Consider the following 18,656-nt stretch of genomic DNA (forward strand, 5'->3'; position numbering starts at 1 on the left):
TTATGAAACAGTCATGGTTTATCTTTTAACTTTTAGGTAACATAAAATCCCAAGAACTTTACACAGTTCTTAACACTGACTTGTGAAACAAAGCCAAATTACTGTGTCCCAATATGTAAAGCCTTTATATGCTGCATCTGCATTCCTCCATCTTATTTTTCATTGCCAATTTATCTGATATGGTTTTTTTGTGTTCTTCTGGACAAATAATTTGAACTTTAGATACATTAGTTACCTTAAGAAAGAAAGAGCATTCCAACTTTCATATGGACATACGGACTTAGTCTATAAAATGCCTATGAAGTTGAATATGAAATATTTAATAATTTTGAGGTAAACTCAGGTTTCTTTAAGTAGTTCAAATGCACTCCCCAAATATCAATTTATTAACTTTCTAAATTTGCTATATGTTAGAGAATAAGCAATGAAACTATTAGTTCATTTAGGTAAACTTATCATAAATAATGCCAAAAAAGAGAACCCAAGGAAAATAAAGCTCATTTCAAACTAAGTCTACTTCACACTGAAGTATAACAAATATATTAATTGTATGAAAGGTCTTAGGGTTATTTTAAGAAAGAATACTCTCTCAATAGTAAATACTCAGTTCTTATCATACTTATAGACCAACCTAACTTCTTGAGTTAGCTTTTTCTTATAGTGGCCAGCCATCCACTAACATGTCACTATCAAAGGCAAGAACATTTATTTCTGTGAGAAGGCAACATGATGTCATGAAGCCCATACAAAATTGAGCCTACAGGTTCAAATTCAAGTTTTACGTCTACTTTTAAGAAGTCATTTCACTTCAGAAAGTGACACTTTAATAACTTGTAAAACAGGATAAAAACAATACATTTGATGCTTATATCCCTGGGGTTGCAATATAAGTTAAATTATTAAATAAAAAAGGACTTTCTAAGGTACATGTGTTCTAATTACAATTACTGTATATAATTCACCAAGAATTATACAAATGAAAATTGACTTATACCCAAAATATAAGGTTGGTTCTCCTCAATTCCCTGAACTCACCAGGTATAAAGTAAAGGCAAGGCCAGGTGTGGTGGCTCACACTTATAATCCCAGCACTTCGGGATTATAGTTGGGGGCTGAGGCAGGAGAATTTCTTGAGCCCAGGAGTTCCAGACTGCAGTGAGCTATGATCGTGCTACTGCACTTCAGCCTGGGTTGGTGACAGAGTAAGACCCTGACTCTCAAAAAATAAATAAATAAAACAGGCCAGGCGTGGTGGCTCACATCTGTAGTCCCAGCACTTTAGGAGGCCGAGAGGGGTGGATTGCCTGAGGTCAGGAGTTCGAGACCAGTCTGGCTAACATAGTGAAACCCTGTCTCCACTAAAAATACAGAGAATTATCCAGGTGTGGCGACATGCACCTATTATCCCAGCTACTTGGGAGGCTGAGGCAGGGGAATTGCTTGAACCTGGGAGGTAGAGGTTGCAGTGAGCCGAGATCATGCCATTGCACTCCAGCCTGGGCGGCAGAGCGAGACTCCATCTCTAAACAAACAAACAAACAAAATCCTCAGAATAAATGTGGTCTGATATTGGTTCTGTATTTTTATTAATACTACTCAAGACAGTATATTAATTAAAGATTAGGGAAATAAAGTGACTAATGTTACCTACTTAGCTACTGTGTATCAGATTTTGTGCTGGGCTTTGTGCTGGGGCTTTACATGTGATGATTATCAATCAACTGAGATGAAATATTGTGAGACAGAGATCAGCTCAAGTTTACAAATGTAGAAACTGGGCCCACAATGGTTAAGTGACATTCCCAGGGCCACACGGATCTCTGTCTCCCATGTCTAAGCTTTTTCCTGCTACAGGATATCTTTTTGAGTAGCTATTTGGAGCTTCCCTTCAAAGCAATACAGTGGTGGTCCTTTACCTTAAACCTCAAAACTTATTTTTCATCTATTACTGCTAATGTAAAAGAACTTTATTCATAGGTAGTTACAGGATCTTTTAAGTCAAAGAGAACCACCACCAGGATTACTGCTAAAACTCAAATAAAATATAGAACAGGAAAGTATTTCCAAATACCCAGGAAAGTAAAAGAGGCAACTATTCAGCCAAACTATTGCTATTTCTAAATATGCAATATTCAAAGCTAATATAGCATATGAAAGAAGAAAAGAAAATGTATCCTCTATTCTGCTGCTAAGACTGAGTTTCTAGGGAGCATTACAACATGTAATATAGAAACCAGGACTTTCTGTACTCTGTTGTATTTCTCAATGAAAGGCAATCTGGGCTGCACCAGCTTTCCAAAAATATCACATGTGTTGGCGTGCTAAGATTCCTTAAACCGAAATTTGAATCAATGTTTTTTCTTTATAAAATTGGTCTCACAACTACCATGAGAAGTTTAAAATGTAATTCCCAAATACTATTTTGCTTTTAATTATTTAAATTATATGGAGAAAATTCATAAATTCAGCACAAGAAAACACTCTTAAAAGAATGTCAGGTTTTTATTATTCTTTTTGAAATGATTACAAATAGGGTTGTTAACTTTTATTTTCTTTAAAAGATTAAACTATTCATCTATTTACCATATTATTTATTGTACATTCAGAAGAGAGAATACATCTTAGCATTCAATTTATTTAAGAAACTCATAAAGACTTATATTCTTACCTATTACCTAGCATAATTTAATGCTGTTACAAACAAGATAAACATGCAGAGATTAAAAATTGAGTATATAATATATTATAAAAGTTTATAGCCAGTTACAAGCCAATAAAAACCCCAGAGGTTTCATATACTTTTACCATGTGTGCAATTTGCTGGTTTCACTGTAGTGACTTCAAAATGAAAGATTATCACTTAGCATTTATTTAATATAATCCTAGATATGACACCAGTGATTAACAAGTTTTAAAATGCCCTGATTTTGGGTTTTGACCTTTTAGTACTCGAGTGTAAAGGTGCAAAATTGTCAGTTAAATCCTGTGTTTCCTTTCTCATAAGCAGAAGGCAAGGGTGAAGCACCATTTTCAAAACAATATTAATGTTCCTCAAATAGCAGACCTTTAACAACAAGAAGATACACCCAACAATGACTTTAGCATATGCTCACACAGTATGACTCAGACCATGAAACATATTTGGAAGTCACATTAACAATGTGGATGCTGGAAACCAAATTCTAGTTTTCCCCTCTTACCAGCTGAGTAATCCTGGGCAATCAACTTCTGCAGGCCTGAGTTTTCTCAGTTGCAGTAACCATAAGAGCACTGAAGTTTTAGGGTTGTTTTGATGATTAAGTGAGATGTTTGCAAAATGCTTGGCAGAGCAATTACTCAATAAATACTAATGAAAATGATTCATATTATAATAATGTAACCTTTTCATATTGACTCTCAGCCTAAGCTTTAGCAAAAGTAGTACTGATTCTCACAAGCATGACAGAACATGAAAGGTATTGCCATAACCTGTATCATCAAATAGGAAAAAAATTATGATTAGAAGCAATTTGGTAAAGTTACTGTTTATCTGAGTTGCATTAAACTAAGATGTTTTTCTGGAACTAAAATCTTGTTAACAAATGCCATTTAGATTCATCTGGTTTAGACTTCTTTTTAAAAATACTGAAAACAATTCTATTAGCCTGGGACCTTATAAAAGCAACGAAAATGAATAGGAGAGAATTAAATTCATGAAATTAATGGACTATGACATGAACTATATACAGTTTTCTAACCAGTTAAAGTGGCACACATATACATACAAAAATATAGCTGTATAGCTAAATGCTTCTTGACACCTCATTTAGAAGAAGCAAAAGGCAATGTTTCCATCTGGTGCTTGTTGTGTGGGTTTGGATTCTGTACCATCCTGCAGTCTCTTTCAATGCATGAGTGCTGGCTCTTGCTCTATACTGAGTAGTGCTGATTCAGGTTAGAACTGAGTAACACCTGTCTAATATTTTGAGTACTTACAATTTTCAGTTTCCTTGTTGATATTTGTTCAATGTAAAGTAAATCCAGTAGAGAGTTTTCATCAACTGCTTGTCCCCAGCTCTAAGAAGTTTTAACCTATTTACAATGAGACAGGTTTATAAAGATTTTGAAATGTGACAGCTTCATGTAAATTATTTCTACGACTGTTTTCTTAAGTACTCTGTTAGAACGGTTTAGATTAGAACAGAATACTTTATATTTTGGAAATTCTCTTGAATACTCTCTTTCTATGGCTAAACAGTATGGATTTTAATACCTGATTCCAAGCAGCCACTTGACTCTTCCTAGCTCATTTCAGATAGAGATCTCAGTAGAACCACAGCCTTCTTTTCTGCCAGTGTGAACTCAGGTGCACTATTTGTTCATCTACTTATTCAAACATGTATTGTGTGTTTACTCAGTGGCAGGCTCTGTCCTAGGTGTGGGGATGGAGCAGTACAGGGAGACAAAAACTTTACTCTTATATAGCTCATATTCTACAACCTTAGAAGAGAAAAGGTAGCACGTGATATGGACAAAAATATTGCAGGAGAGAAGGAAAGAGGAGTGGAATGGGAGCAGCACATCACTGTAGATAGGATGGGCAAACGAAAACCTGAAAAGTTGAGCAAGGAAGCCATGCACACTCTGGAGGGAGCGCATTTTAGGAGAAGGCTTGACAGGTGAGAGAACCCCACAGAGGGAGCATGCTGGCATGTTCAAGGGCCAGCAAGGAAGCCAGCCTGCCTGGAGTAGAATGAGGGAGGGGAAGCGTAGGAGGAGGCTGGGGAGAGCAGACAACAGCATCGGGTCATGTAAGGCCTTGTAGGCTATTTTAAGAACTTTGGCTTTAATTCTGAATGAGCAGAGAAGTGATTAGAGGGTTTTTAGTAGAGAAGTGACATACGCTGACAAGTCTTAATAGTAACGATCAGGCTGAAAGGCAGCGAGGGCAGAAGCAGAGAACACTTTTGTGGTACTTTAGATGAGAAGTGAGATGTTTTACAGTAGAGCAACAGACAGGAGCATTGCTGAGAAGAGGTCGGATTCTAGATGTGTTTCAAAGGTACAGCTGATGTTGCTGATGGAGTTAATGTAGGATGAAGGCAAAAGAGGAATTTGACGTGAGGGCTGAGGTCACAATGGAAAGAAAGAGCTGAAGTTTTATTAACTGAGATGGAGAAGACTATGTGATGAGCAAGTTTCAGGGAATACTCAGCAGGCCAATTTGGTACATGTTAAGTTTGATTTGTCTGTTTGATATCCAAGATATTGAGTAGACAGTTGGATATATGAGTTTTCTAGGGTCCAGAAAAAAGATTTTGGCCTGAAGTATACATTTTGGCACACCCAGTATATAGATAGCATTCAAAACCGTGATACTGTATGAAGTCACCAAAGGAGAGAGTGTTTATGAAAAATAGAATAGGTTCATGGGCTGAGCCCTGGAGTACTACAATATTTAGAGGTCAGGACAATGAGAGGATACCAAGGAGAATGGGAAAGAGGGTCCGGGGTTGTAGGAGGAAAACCTGAAGTGTGTGATTTCTTAGAAGCCAAGTGAAAAAAATTATTTTCTGGTGGATGAAATGATAAATTCTGTAAAATGCTGTTGATCCAATAAGCCAAGGAACTGAACAACAGCCTTAGGACTGTGATGGAAACTGGTAACTTGATAAACGTAATTTTGGTGGAGTGGAGGAGTAAGAGCTGGACTGGAACTCATTCAATACGTGATGGGGAGACCAAGGCCTTCTTCAAGGGCTCTTTCTATCGAAGAAAGAAGAGAACAAGAAAGGTGACTAGAAGAGTAAGTGGAATCAAGAGAGGCTTTCTTTGAAATAGGAAAGAAATAATAGCTTTGTTTTGTTGAAAAAATATCAACAGAAAAGGAAAAATCAATAATTTGAGAGAGAGAGAGAGACAGAGATGGGAGAATTACTGGATGGTGTCTTTGAGTTGATGAGAAGGGGTGATGGAGCTTGGTGCACAAGTAGAGGGATTGGCTTTTGCTAGAATCATGGTAGTTCAGGAAAAGGAAGGTAGTACATGGGCAGAGGAGCACGAAGTGGTGTGGGTGCCATGCTGGGAGCTGGATGTGGGGGGGAAGTTCTAATTGCTTCTATTTTTTTTCCGTAAAATATGAGTCTAGGTTATCAGCTGAGAGTAAAGATAGGAGAGGAGAGGATGGAGGTGGAGGAGGGAGAAGGCGTGAAATAATAATCCAGGAGAGTGGGAGAGATAGCAGTTGAGGGTAAGACGGTATGATTGTCAGGCAGCATTAAGGGTCTGCTTGAGCATCATGATCAAGAATTCAAAGTGAGTCCAGGTGGCATATGTGTGTGTTCTTCTGCAGCTACATTAAGAAATGGGATCACATGGGGAGTTATATATAGCCAAGATTGTGGTTTAGCTAAACATGTATGGCAGAACTAGAGAAACACAAGGGAACTGAGGATGCATATAAGGGGATGAATAAAATAAAGATAAAGACTATTCATAGAATTCATGCCAAGTGAGGAGATAAGTGGGCACTGTGAAAAGATGAATAGGCTCTAAGTATCAAGGATTGAAGGATTGCTGGAGTTGGATGAGTAGATTAGCAAGAGAGTCAGTGGTACTCAGAGGGTTGGATGCTTAAAATTAAAATACTAGAGGAAGTTTATAATTATTGGAAAGGAAAATGTCTGGCCTGTGACCGTGGAACTGAGTGGACAAGGTAGAGAAAAGGAAAATCATTGGCAGAGAGGAATTCAAGAACCTGAAAACCTGGAGTTTTGGGAAAATCACCTATGTATACATAGGAGAAAGAGGCAGTGAGCTAGAAGCTAAAATCTTCAAGGGACAACAAAGGATGGGATAAAGAGGATATAGGCTGAGACATCAGGAGGTTAAAAAAAATGGGAGAGGAAAAATAGTTTAAAAGAGCTATGAGAAGCAAGGAGCAAAATATAGCTCCCCCAAGTTCAGTGATTAAAGGGAATATGGGGGAGAGGGTGGTAAGTATCCATCACTTGAGTAGACTTCAGGGAAGCAGTGTCTTTGGATTTCAGTTAAAGCAAGAAGTTTAAAAGGGTTATTCAGGGAAGAGATTTAGCCCAGAGTTCTTGCTAATAACTCCACTCATGTTTTCTAAAGGATCAGTATGGGAGTTTTGGGAAATGGGAAGTGATAGGAGATAGAAGTGATAGGAGACAGAATCAGAAAAGGAGGTATACAGAAGCCGGGTGCAGTGGCTCAAGCCTGTAATTCCAGCACTTTGGGAGGCTGAGGTGGGAAGATTACAAGGTCAGGAGTTTGAGACCAGCCTGGCCAATATGGTGAAATCCCATCTCTACTATAAATAAAAAAATTAGCTGGGTGTGGTGGTGGTGCGCATCTATAGTTCCAGCTGCTTGGCTGAGGCAGGAGAATCGTTTGAACATGGGAGGTTGCAGTGAGCAGAGATCGTGCCGCTGCACTCCAGCCTGAGGAACAGAGTGAGACTCTGTCTAAAGAAGAAGAAGAAAGAGGAGGAGGAGGAGGCAGAGGAGGAAGAAGAAGAAAGAAGCAGCAGCAGCAGTACTAGCAGTAGCGGTGGAGTGGTTGTCAGATTGATGTGGGCATGATCAGAGCAACCTGCCTATGAATGAACCTGCAATGTGTAAGTGTAGAGCCTCATGGTACACAATTGTTTTTAGTCCCCATAGTCAGTTCATTTTTTGCCTTTTTACTCAGAAATGAGAAGTCTTCAGGGTAGGATGAAAGAGACCAAGATGCAGATGAGTAAGAGCCCATAAAGGCATTACCTTGGGGCATAAAGATGCTTCCCCCTTCCACCCCTACCCCAAACTGTCATTACTTAAAAAAAGAAAGCTCTTTATGCGGGATGGATTGGGCAGAGGGGACAGTCTGAAATGAATCTCTGTACCTTAGTGGGTATGCAGTCATTGCTGCAGTTGATGAAGGCTGTTACTGCCCTTGGGAAAAAGAGAATTTGCAGTGTGATATTTCCTTTGAGAAATAAGGGAAGACAGCAATAGTGCCCATGGGAGGTAGAAGAGGGAAGCAGGCAGAGAAAACCATTTATCAGAAAGTTGAGAATATAGTTTCTCATCCAAAGTAACCATCAGAAGTTTTTCAAGAGATGTGTTATTCAAGTTACCTTGGAATTTTGAGTTTGGATGTCAGACTAATGATGGTCACTTCAGTCCTTTTTAACAATTCTTTTTTTAATGAAATTTTTATGTGTTAAAGAAGGCACTAGTTTCTTATTAGCCAGTTCTGTCCCCAGCTAACAGTTTAGTAATATGCAGACAGGAAAGCAAGTCCCACAAATTGAAAATTTGGAACTTTAACAACACAGGAAAATTGAGGAGTTTAGAAAGAAAAGCTCATAGAGTATACAAATATAAATAGGTTTAAAATTAAATTGACTAGAGAGGAAGGCTATCACTGAGACGACCCAATTTTGAAGAATGATTTATAAACTAGAATGTAAGCTTCAGTGTTATGTAACAACAGGAGCATGGTGATGGAAAGAACAAGACCCTGGATTGACACATAATAGATGTCCAATTAATATTTGATAAATGAATGATTGAGTGAGAACTGGACATTGAGCCTGCCACCGAAATCATTCTGAATCTCAAATTATCCATTTGGGAAGTGGGCAATAATAATATCGGGACTATCAAATAATAGTTACCTTTATTGCAAGCCTATTCCATCCTCATTATACTGTGCGTGTGTGTGTGAGTGTGTGTGTGTGTGTATAATCTTCACAACATAATTCTCTACGTTAAAAGGAGATGATTGGGGCCTCAAATGATACATATGAAAACCAGTTGTGTTGTGCACACACAGTTAGGAGACCAAATTATAGCTTTGATGGAAAGATCCACATATTATCAAGTTCTGTTTACAAACCATCTCTTAAAGCAGTATTTCTTCTACTTATAGAGGGAAACTTCTTGTGGCATCCTAAGAAAATACATCTGTGTGCCTCAGTTTGAGAAAAACTGCATTGAAATTTGAATGTTTCCTTTAAGTGATTCCTTGACATCAACACAATCAGAAACATGATCAAGAACAAAAAATTACTAAATGTTAAGTAAATATGATTATTCAGATGGTCCAGAATATGCTTCTATTATTTTTTTAGATTGGCACTAAAATAAACGTGTAAAATTTAAAAATTATCCTAGAACTCTGAGTTCTTAATAACAAAGGCTATTTAAAGTAAGTCCTTCCTTCAGAATCTAATTTCCTGTTGTATATGTTAACAGTAACCAATTTGGGCCTCAGAGAGTGAATCTCTCCTGATTGTATTTCCGAAAATGGATGTATTTATACTTTTTTTTTTTTTTTTTTTTTTTTTTTTTTTTAGGCAGACTCTCGGTCTGTCACCAGGATGGAGTGCAGTGGCGCAATCTCGGCTCACTGCAACCTCTGCCTCCTGGGTTCAAGCGATTCTTCTGCCTCAGCCTCCCAAGTAGCTGGGACTACAGGCGCGCACCACCACGCCCGGCTAGTTTTTTTTTTTGTATTTTTAGTAGAGACGGGGTTTCACTGTGTTGGCCAGAATGGTCTCATCTCTTGACCTCGTGATCTGCCTGACTCCGCCTCCCAAAGTGCTGGGATTACAGGCGCGAGCCACTGTGCCCGGCCCTATACTTGATTTGTTCATGCTTTGGCTTGCAATTTACTGACAAAATGTACAGTACATGGATGATTTAAGCAAATTCTTGCTTACTTTCATACTGCACATATTATTAATTAGCTCATTTATTGTACAAAGATTATTGAAATACATCTTTTTTTGTGCCATGTACTACATTAAGTGTAGAGGTTACCAATATGAATAGGATGTGACCATTTCCCATGAATAGCCTTGTTGGGAAGATAAACAGGAAATACCAAATATAACAAACTGGTGAAAAGAACCAAATTTTATGATTGCTGAGAGGATAAAGTGACTAAGCCAACTTGTGTGTCTCAGACATACCTGAAATTGATACCAAATGTCATTTATACAAATCATTTTATAGTGATGAAAAACAGAATACCAGGGTGTCATTTAGAAAACTCTGTGAAGCTTTTATTGTCTAATGCTCCCTCCTCTCTCTCCCAACAGAATCCAGTATGCTAAATTTGGCTTATTTTTAATCAAAATTGTAAAAAATGTGGAGAAGATCAGAAGTCATTGTAATTCTCTCATAATATTACCCAACTTTTGTATGAATTCCTTGAAATATAGACTTGGTTTCTAGCACAATGTTTAGCATACAATAAATAATCAACAAATGTTTTAGTATGTGAATACTTGAATTCAGTTACTATTTATTGAATTGAAGCTATCCCCTTTTCTATTAATTTGAAAACTCTGTATCATGTTGTATCCGAGTATAATATTTTGTTCAAAAATGTTTCTTCACTTGTGCCTCATTAGAAGCAGGATGAGGCACACGCAGGAATCTGCTGTGGAATTTCTTTAGTTCTAGTCTCCCTTCTTGCTTCCTTTCCTTTGAGGTCTTGCCACCTCTTTCTTCTCTAATTCCGATCTCACCCTTGCTGTCCGGAGGCATGGTCATTTCTGGCTGTCTCACTAGAGAATTCTCTTGCTTCGTGATATACACTCCTTCTCCTGCTTGCCAACCTTGATAAATTCTATGTTAGTGGGAGACAGTTCAGGTTTTTAATGCTCTCTTTGAAGATGAGTTCAATGAAATGTTAAATGGGTCAGTGATAAACATGCAGAAATAAGACCTAGTCTTTTGGGTTGCATCTTTAAAAACTTCTAGAAATTAGACTCTCATTACTTGTCATCTGATCTTATAACCATAGAATTTTGTTACTGTAAAAAAAACTTGAGGGGGAAACCATTCTAAAACCTTTCCTCCATTTGTACTTAGCATTTACTTTTTAAATAATTAATTAATTAATTAATTAATTTTGAGGCAAGGTCTTGCTCTGTCACCCAGGCTGGAGTGCAGCCTCAGCCTCCCAAGTACCTGAGATTACAGATGCACACCACTGAGTCCGGCTATTTTTTTGTTTTGTTTTGTTTTGTTTTGTAGAGACATGACTCTGTGTTGCCAAGGCTGGTCTCAAACTCCTGGGCTCAAGCAATCCTCCCGCTTCAGCCTCTCGAGGTGCTGGGGTTATAAGTGTGAGCTACTGCACCTGCCTAGAATTCACTTTTAAATGCTAAATTTGGCATGAATTTGACTCCATAACTTTATAGAATTCACTTTAATAGTTTTTCTTTTCAATTTTGATGTATTGGGACGTTAAATCTAGAAACCTAAAAGAAATAATTTTTAGAGGTGGAGATATTTTCTATTAGAAAATAGAGCTAATGAGAAGTTGAAGTCTAAAGAAAGTGAAATAGAATTATAATGCAGAGGCCATTGATTTTTGTGTTGTGGAGGCCAGGGAGGGGTAATAGGAGGAGGTTTGAAAGTGCAGTGTCTGAGCCAGAATCACCAGGTGGTTCATAACTCATAATGTTCAGTTCAGGATTATATGAATAAGCACTTAGAACAGAGCCTGACACAGAAGAATTAACTCTGATACGTTTTAGCTATCATTTAAATGATTTGCTGCTCACTTTTAAATTTAATTTTTACATCCCTTTAAACTATGAGTCTTATAATAAGTAGTTCAACTAATTTTTCTTCTTTGACCCTTATATAAATATTTTATTTTTATACATGTTAGGCCAACTACTGAGAAAGTAATTTACCTATGTAATCTTATAAAAATTAACCAAAGAGATGAGAGACCACATGAAAATGGCATTTACATGAGGAGAGTTCAGGCTGGATGTGGTGGCTTATGCCTGTAATCCCAACTACTCGGGAGACTGAGGCAGGAGATTCACTTGAACCTGGGAGGTGGAGGTTGCAGTGAGTCAAGATTGCACCACTACAATACAACCTGAGCCACAAGAGCAAAACTCTATCTCAAAAAATAAATAAATAAATTTGGAGAGTTGAAATGTTCAGTAGTAGAATAGCAGCTCTTTGAATTATTGTCAAGGATGACTACTAATAAACAAAGCTCATTTGACCCATCTACTTTCTAAGTTTTACAGTAATTCAAAATGCTTTTAAAAAATAATTTACTTTTGCATAAATTAACATATTTGCTAGCCTAGGTAAACATATGTTGAACTCAAGAATGCTCAATTCAACTCATCAAATTTAGCCAAATCTTAGTGATGGAACACTGTCAGGGGTTTGGTAGGGGAGAACAGGAATACATACATGTATTACTCTTTGCATCTCACTAGGAAATAATACCTTACATTTGTTTATTACTTCATAAATTATAAACAGAATTAACCTACATTATTTTATACTCTCAAATAACTATCTGAGGTAGGCAGAGTAGGACATTTCCCTTTTTTACTATTGAACAAATCTTAAATCCTATTTTTAGGACCAGAGGGATAGCATGGGAGCTCAGATTTTCTGTTGCCCAATGCCCGTGTTCTCCACTCTACCACTCTCCCTCTCAGAGCCCCAAATGTGGACATAATTTAGCCAATATTCTCAAAATGAAGAATTCTGCCTTATCCCATTATCAATCCTTTTATTTGCATCACAACACCCATCTAAAATGAAAATTAAATTCAGAAAACTCAAATAAGCCTACCAACAAAACTATTTCTTTTTCTTTTTTTTTTTCTTTTTTTTTTTAACTTTAAGTGCTGACAGTGCAGATTTGCTACATAGGTATACATGTGCCGTGGTGGTTTGCTGCACCTATCAACCCATCATCTAGGTACAACAAAACCATTTCTAATGTCCATTATTCCCCGTTAAGTGATCTTTGTGAGTGCCAATGTTTTATTTATTTGATCTAAAAGGACACCTAGCTTCCCCAAGATGACCTCCTGTCTCAAGTCTTGACTAAACTTCTTTAGCTTTTTTGTAATTCTGAGCATGCCTGAATGTACAAACATACACAGACATGTGTGTGTATTAAAAAAGTTCACCAAAAACCCCTCAAAATCAATCTCGTCACCCACAGTGCACTCTATTTTTCTTTATTCTACTTCATGATTTTAAACATGCTGATTAGCAGTCCATTAGGTTGAATTTGTGACCAGTTTATACTTCATGATCTACAGTCGGAAATGCTAGTTTAGCATTTAGTTTAAATAAAAAAGCATGGCTTGGAAGTCAGATAGATCTAAGTTTAAATTGTTTAGTCTTCCTCTTATAAGCTGTAGTGATCTTTGAGGCAAACCACTTGACTTCTGAGAATTTTAGTGTCATAATCTATAAAATATAATAAAATATACTGTAATATAATATATGTAAAATGTAATAGTGATTCCTATGTCATTACATTTATTCTTTTATTCATCAAATATTTATTTCTCAGCATTCATAACCTCTTCATTTTTCTTAATCTTAAAGTTTAAAGACCAATTTTTACAGTTTTTTCTTCTCCCAAACTAATTTGCTACCATATTCACTGTCATTCTCTATATTTTAGGAATTGTATGATTAAAAAACAAAAGAAAACAGAACAAAGCAACCCTTGCAGACAGGGAGAAAAGATCAGTGGCCAGAAAGGGAGCTGCCATCCAGGGGTGGTGGACGGGAACCCGCTATGGAAGACATGGACATCCCAATGTGGACTATATAATGTGACATCTTCAAAGCATTCTATTCCAAGTCTTTTCACTATGAAATGATCAGTGACCTGAACTGCCAACTTCCAAATCCCATTGTAAACATTTTAAAATTAATGAAGGCTTAGTAAATACTGCATTAAAAATTATTTGGAAATTCAGAAGAAACCCTTGAAGATCTGAGAGTAACTAACTAATAAAACAGATATCCTCTTGTAGTTGGATTTACTTTGTTAAACCAGAAACCTGTGGAGACCAGCCAAAGACACAGTCAGTTCAGTTAATCTGAGTCTGGCAAAGATGGCACATTGTTTGTTTTGCTTTTCTTGATCTTCATAAAAACTAAATAAATCCTTAATCCCACCACAGTGAATAAGTATGCTTGGTTTAGAGAAACCGCCATGGAAGAGGTGGTAAAAGTGCAGATAAAAGATACATGGGTGTAAGAAGTGAAAATGGATAGAGAACATGTAAATTAATCATTTTCATTTTTAATTTGATTTTTTCTTCATTGTATAGATAATTCTTTGTGCCGATGTCATTTATAGTAACGGCAGAGTAAAACTGTAGTAATATTTCACAACTATTTGTGTAATACATATGGCACATATTTCATCTTGGGACGAGTTCTTGGCTTAGGGGTGTCTGTGACATGGAAGTGCATTCAGAGCAGTGGTGAGGACTGCGAGGCCAAGTTTCACTTTCCTTCGCAATTAACTGCCTTTGGATGTGCCCATTTTCTCTCTCTTTCTTCTGACCTCTTTCAAAAACTTTCAGAAACTCATAGATTTTAATTGCCTTTTCCCAAATATTTACATTTTCATACAATTAAAGATGTTATATGAGTTAGTTGTACTCTTCTGATATGCAAAAGACTTAGACTGTGAGACCCTTAATTCAACATGTAACATATGCAAAGTAGGGCAGCCAGATATCTGAAAATAAAATTATTGACAATATGTGCTACGTTGTTCAGTTGTATAATAATAAGCATTTGGGGGCCAAATATATATCGGGATAAAAATTATGTAATGTGTCCTTTACTTCTTTCTGAGAATCTAGCACTAAGAGCTGAGCACTTAGTGGGTACCTAGCAAATGCTATGGATTAACTAATGTTTGTATTAATTATGAATTTATAATAAGGTAAAAACAGTTTAATGGATGATGATGCAAACATTTAACCTTCATGTAAGTTTAGCCGTATCTTCTTGAATCTGTTCCTCATCTTTTCCAAATGGACTCCTTTGTGGTTTTCCTGTATATGTAAGAAACGCTCAAATGGTTTCATGAAAATCTTTATTGTCTATCTGTTCTACCTGAGGTTTCATCCACTTGCTTTATGTGATCACAGACAAGGAGCCAATGGGGAAAATATTTTATAAAATCAGCAAGAGAAATAGTGAATAGAGGTTATTATAAATCTGATTATGAACAAAATGTTAAGATATTGCTTTATAAAATTTGATAGAAGTGCCAAGCAAAAATGATAACTTTGTTCTTTAGGATTGATTAATGTGCACGTGGTTGTTTCAGAGTAGCATTATCATCTTATTTTTTAAGTCTGTCTGGTATTTTTAGTCATTTTAATGATATTATATAGAAATAGCATTATTCTGAAGTTACAGTATCAAAAATACCACGTCCTGAACTCACAGATCTGCAAAGCCGAATATCTTTCTCACAATAAGAGTTCAATAAGTATTTGCTGATTGTTTCAAAAGACTAAGTTTGTATTATTCTATCAACATTAACTTACATAAAGTCAATATCAATGACTTTTCAATAGCAGCTTGCTTTAGTTGTTTTGCATTTGGTATGCAGTATATGTAAAATTGAGAGATATTTAAATCATTGCTAGAAATGAGTCTATAACCTGACATAGTGAAACTGATAGATATATAGACCATCACTGGAAGTGTATCTATACCTTGGTACAGCTTCCCCCAATTATGTTAAAATTATTACCTCATAAATCAACGTTTTAATAGAAGTCTATTAGACAGCACATCCCTCAACTACAACTCTGATCATATTACATATCATTGTCATGTCTTTTGCCTCTAAATTTGGAGGCCCTATCAAGAATATTAAGATTGTCTTGGTTCTCTGACTCTAGAATCATAGATCATTTTACTGACTGATTTCAATTCAGTGGTCAGGAATTAAAAATTAAATATTATTATTATTACTACTAAATGTCACAATGTAAGAAGAACAGTTTCTATAACCTTCATATTTAGTACAACTTTTTCTTTTTTACATTTAGAGGATGATCACAATCATTCTTAGATAAGTACTCTTCTTTAACAATCTATGTATATAAATAATTTCCATATTCTGTTCCAATATCCAAAAACATTTATGATTAGCTTCTAAGATTCTTTATGAAATAACATTTTATAGCATTACTTGGATCTATATGATATGTATAAAACAGTGTATTTCAATTTGCATGTGAAAGATGTTACATTATTCAGTATCAATATTAGAATACCATCTCTATAAGACAAAGGGGTTATGGAAGCTAATAACTGGCACGATGTACCAGCTGTTAAACTGTCACTTTATTTTCATTGCTCTGTTTAAGCTTTATTACTGTGTCAGTTGAAGACTTTCATCTTTGTTTTGAAGATGAATAAACTAATATTCTACTATTTTTCAGGTTTAATTCACTTAAGATTTTCCTCTTAAAAATTTGTTCTTGATTTTAAAAATCATATTAATTTTCTTCTAAGGTTTTTTCAAATTGTTGGTCAGTATTTTGAGTAATAGAGTTGTTAGGTAGAATTAGTTATAATGTTAATCAAAGTATAACTGTTGTCTATAAATCCCAGGAGGTGGGGAGTACTTCTCCCTAAGTTTGAGTAGCACTTAGCATAGTGCTGCTTTGAGATACAAAAGAACTGGAAAGATCTAAAGCTGTGCATGTTTCAGAAAGTGGACATAATTTTATTTTGTGTCGGTACAATAAATGACATGAAATTGTCCTCTTTAAGTCATTTGAAAAATGTAGAGATTTCTTAGTTTAAAAAAAACTTTGTTGAAATGAAGTTGCCAAATCCATGTTTCTAATGAATACTTACCTCATTGCCTCTCTGAATCCAAAACACTGAAATTAGTCTCTCTTAAATTAATAGATTCAAGATTCTAATGCTAAAAGGAAAAAAAAGAAGAGATCAGAGTCTGTCTATTCTCTGGGTTATATGCTTGAGTCGGATCAGGACACTGTTTCCCTCATTACTTCACTTAATAAAGGCTTGTTTGTTTTTTCTCTCAGAATGGACTCAATGCTCTCCATCTGGCTGCCAAGGAAGGCCACGTGGGGCTGGTGCAGGAACTGCTGGGAAGAGGGTCCTCTGTGGATTCTGCCACTAAGGTAATATTCATGCTGGTAGAATTTATTTTCCCTAGAAAAGAGAAAATTATTTAAAGCTTTTTATTACATTTATTTATTTTTCTAGACAAGGTCTCTTTCTGTTGCCCAGGCAGTAGGACGGTGGCACAATCACGGCTCACTGCAACCCCCACCTCCTGAGCTCAGGTGACCCTCCCACCTCAGTTGCCTGAGTAGCTGAGACTGTAGGCATGCGCCACCATGCCCAACTAATTTCAAAATTTTTTCTTTAGTGTAGACAAGGTCTTGCTATTTTGCCTTCCTGGGCTCTAGCAATCCTCTTGCCACAGCCTCCCAAAGTGTTGGGATTATAGGCGTGAAACACCACACCTCGCCCACTTAAAGCTTTTTTCCTCTTGTACCTTTCAGAGGTTGGTTAGAACACCAAGATTCTTGATGTGCAGAATTAAGATAGAAATTCTCTCCATTAAACTTTGCAGAATTTGAATTGTTTCATTTAAGTATTTATGGGACATGAGTCTGAAACATTTGTAAACCTGATTTCTAATATTTTGTATTTCCCCCTTTGATTCACAAAGAGGACCAGTTTAACACAATCCTTTATAGACAATAGCACCTGTTTTCCTAAGGTTAATTTATTTAAAAAAAAATGCACTGATGTGGGAAACTTCTCTATGGAAATGAACAAGTAATTTTTAATGTATTCATTAAGTTTGGTATGAGAATATGCAGAATCCTTTATACTCTAATAGAAAAGAGGTTTGGGGTCATGGATTGAATTACTAGGGTAATGTTAGATTTTATCATCATAATGTGTTTGGTTAGGAAATTGAACTCATTTTTAAAGAAACGCACAGGACACTTGTAATCCAGAAACTGTTCCCTATTGATGTTGATTTTGCTGAAACATTTTTGAACTTGTTGAGGATTCATTACATAAACAACAGGCATTTAAAAAAATATCATCAATGGCAACAATCTTTGTCTTTGGAAGGTAAAATTTTATTTGGAAAAATACAGTGCTAATCAGAGCCAAGCCTGCTGACCAAGCCTAGAGCGTGATAATATGGGTGAGGAAGATGCAAAGAGACAAGTCAGACACTCTCATCTCTAGATGGGACATTAATCTAATCTGGAGTGAACAAACAAACAAAAAAGGACAAGAATAAATTAGAAACATGACCAGTTAACCTGGATTTCTAACACCTCATGCGTAACTCCCAAAGTGTACATTGGTTCTGCTTACAACATAGTAAACAGCAATTCTAGCAGAAATTAAAAAACAAAAACTAACAGCTGTCTGGCAATTCCACAGAAGTAAACATGTGAATTCTCTATATGAAATAAATTTATTACTTTGAACATAAAAAGAGAGTAGGTATTTTTATTAACATTTCTTTCTGGCATATCAAATAAGTTTTAAACAAATATTTAAAGAGTATCTGTTAGAAGCCCAGTGCACTGGCTCACGTGTATAATCTCAGCTACTTTGGAGCCTGTAGCTCGAGGAGCACTCAAGTAAGCCTAGGAGTTTGAGATTGCCACTGTACAACCTCACCAACATCTATTATTTTTTGTCTTTTTAGTAATAGCCATTCTGACTGGTGTGAGATGGTATATAGTTGCCCATGTTAATATAGTGTGTTCATTAAGCCAATTATTTTTGCTTGTTTAAGTGTTTATTAGTACTTTTGTT

At 36.2% G+C, this 18,656-nt stretch overlaps 1 protein-coding gene across 50 annotated transcripts in view; it reads left to right on the forward strand.

The window, feature by feature from the left end:
• ANK2 (ankyrin 2) overlaps positions 1-18,656 on the forward strand; it is a 699,003-nt gene that overhangs the window by 494,146 nt on the left and 186,201 nt on the right. For all 50 annotated transcript variants that reach the window (XM_074396618.1, XM_074396581.1, XM_074396584.1 and 47 more), the window contains one exon: positions 16,883-16,981. In XM_074396618.1, the coding sequence (XP_074252719.1) occupies positions 16,883-16,981 (99 nt within the window). The remainder of the gene's footprint in view (positions 1-16,882; positions 16,982-18,656) is intronic.

This window comes from Saimiri boliviensis, chromosome 3, assembly GCF_048565385.1.
Source record: "Saimiri boliviensis isolate mSaiBol1 chromosome 3, mSaiBol1.pri, whole genome shotgun sequence".
Classification (NCBI taxonomy): domain Eukaryota; kingdom Metazoa; phylum Chordata; class Mammalia; order Primates; family Cebidae; genus Saimiri; species Saimiri boliviensis.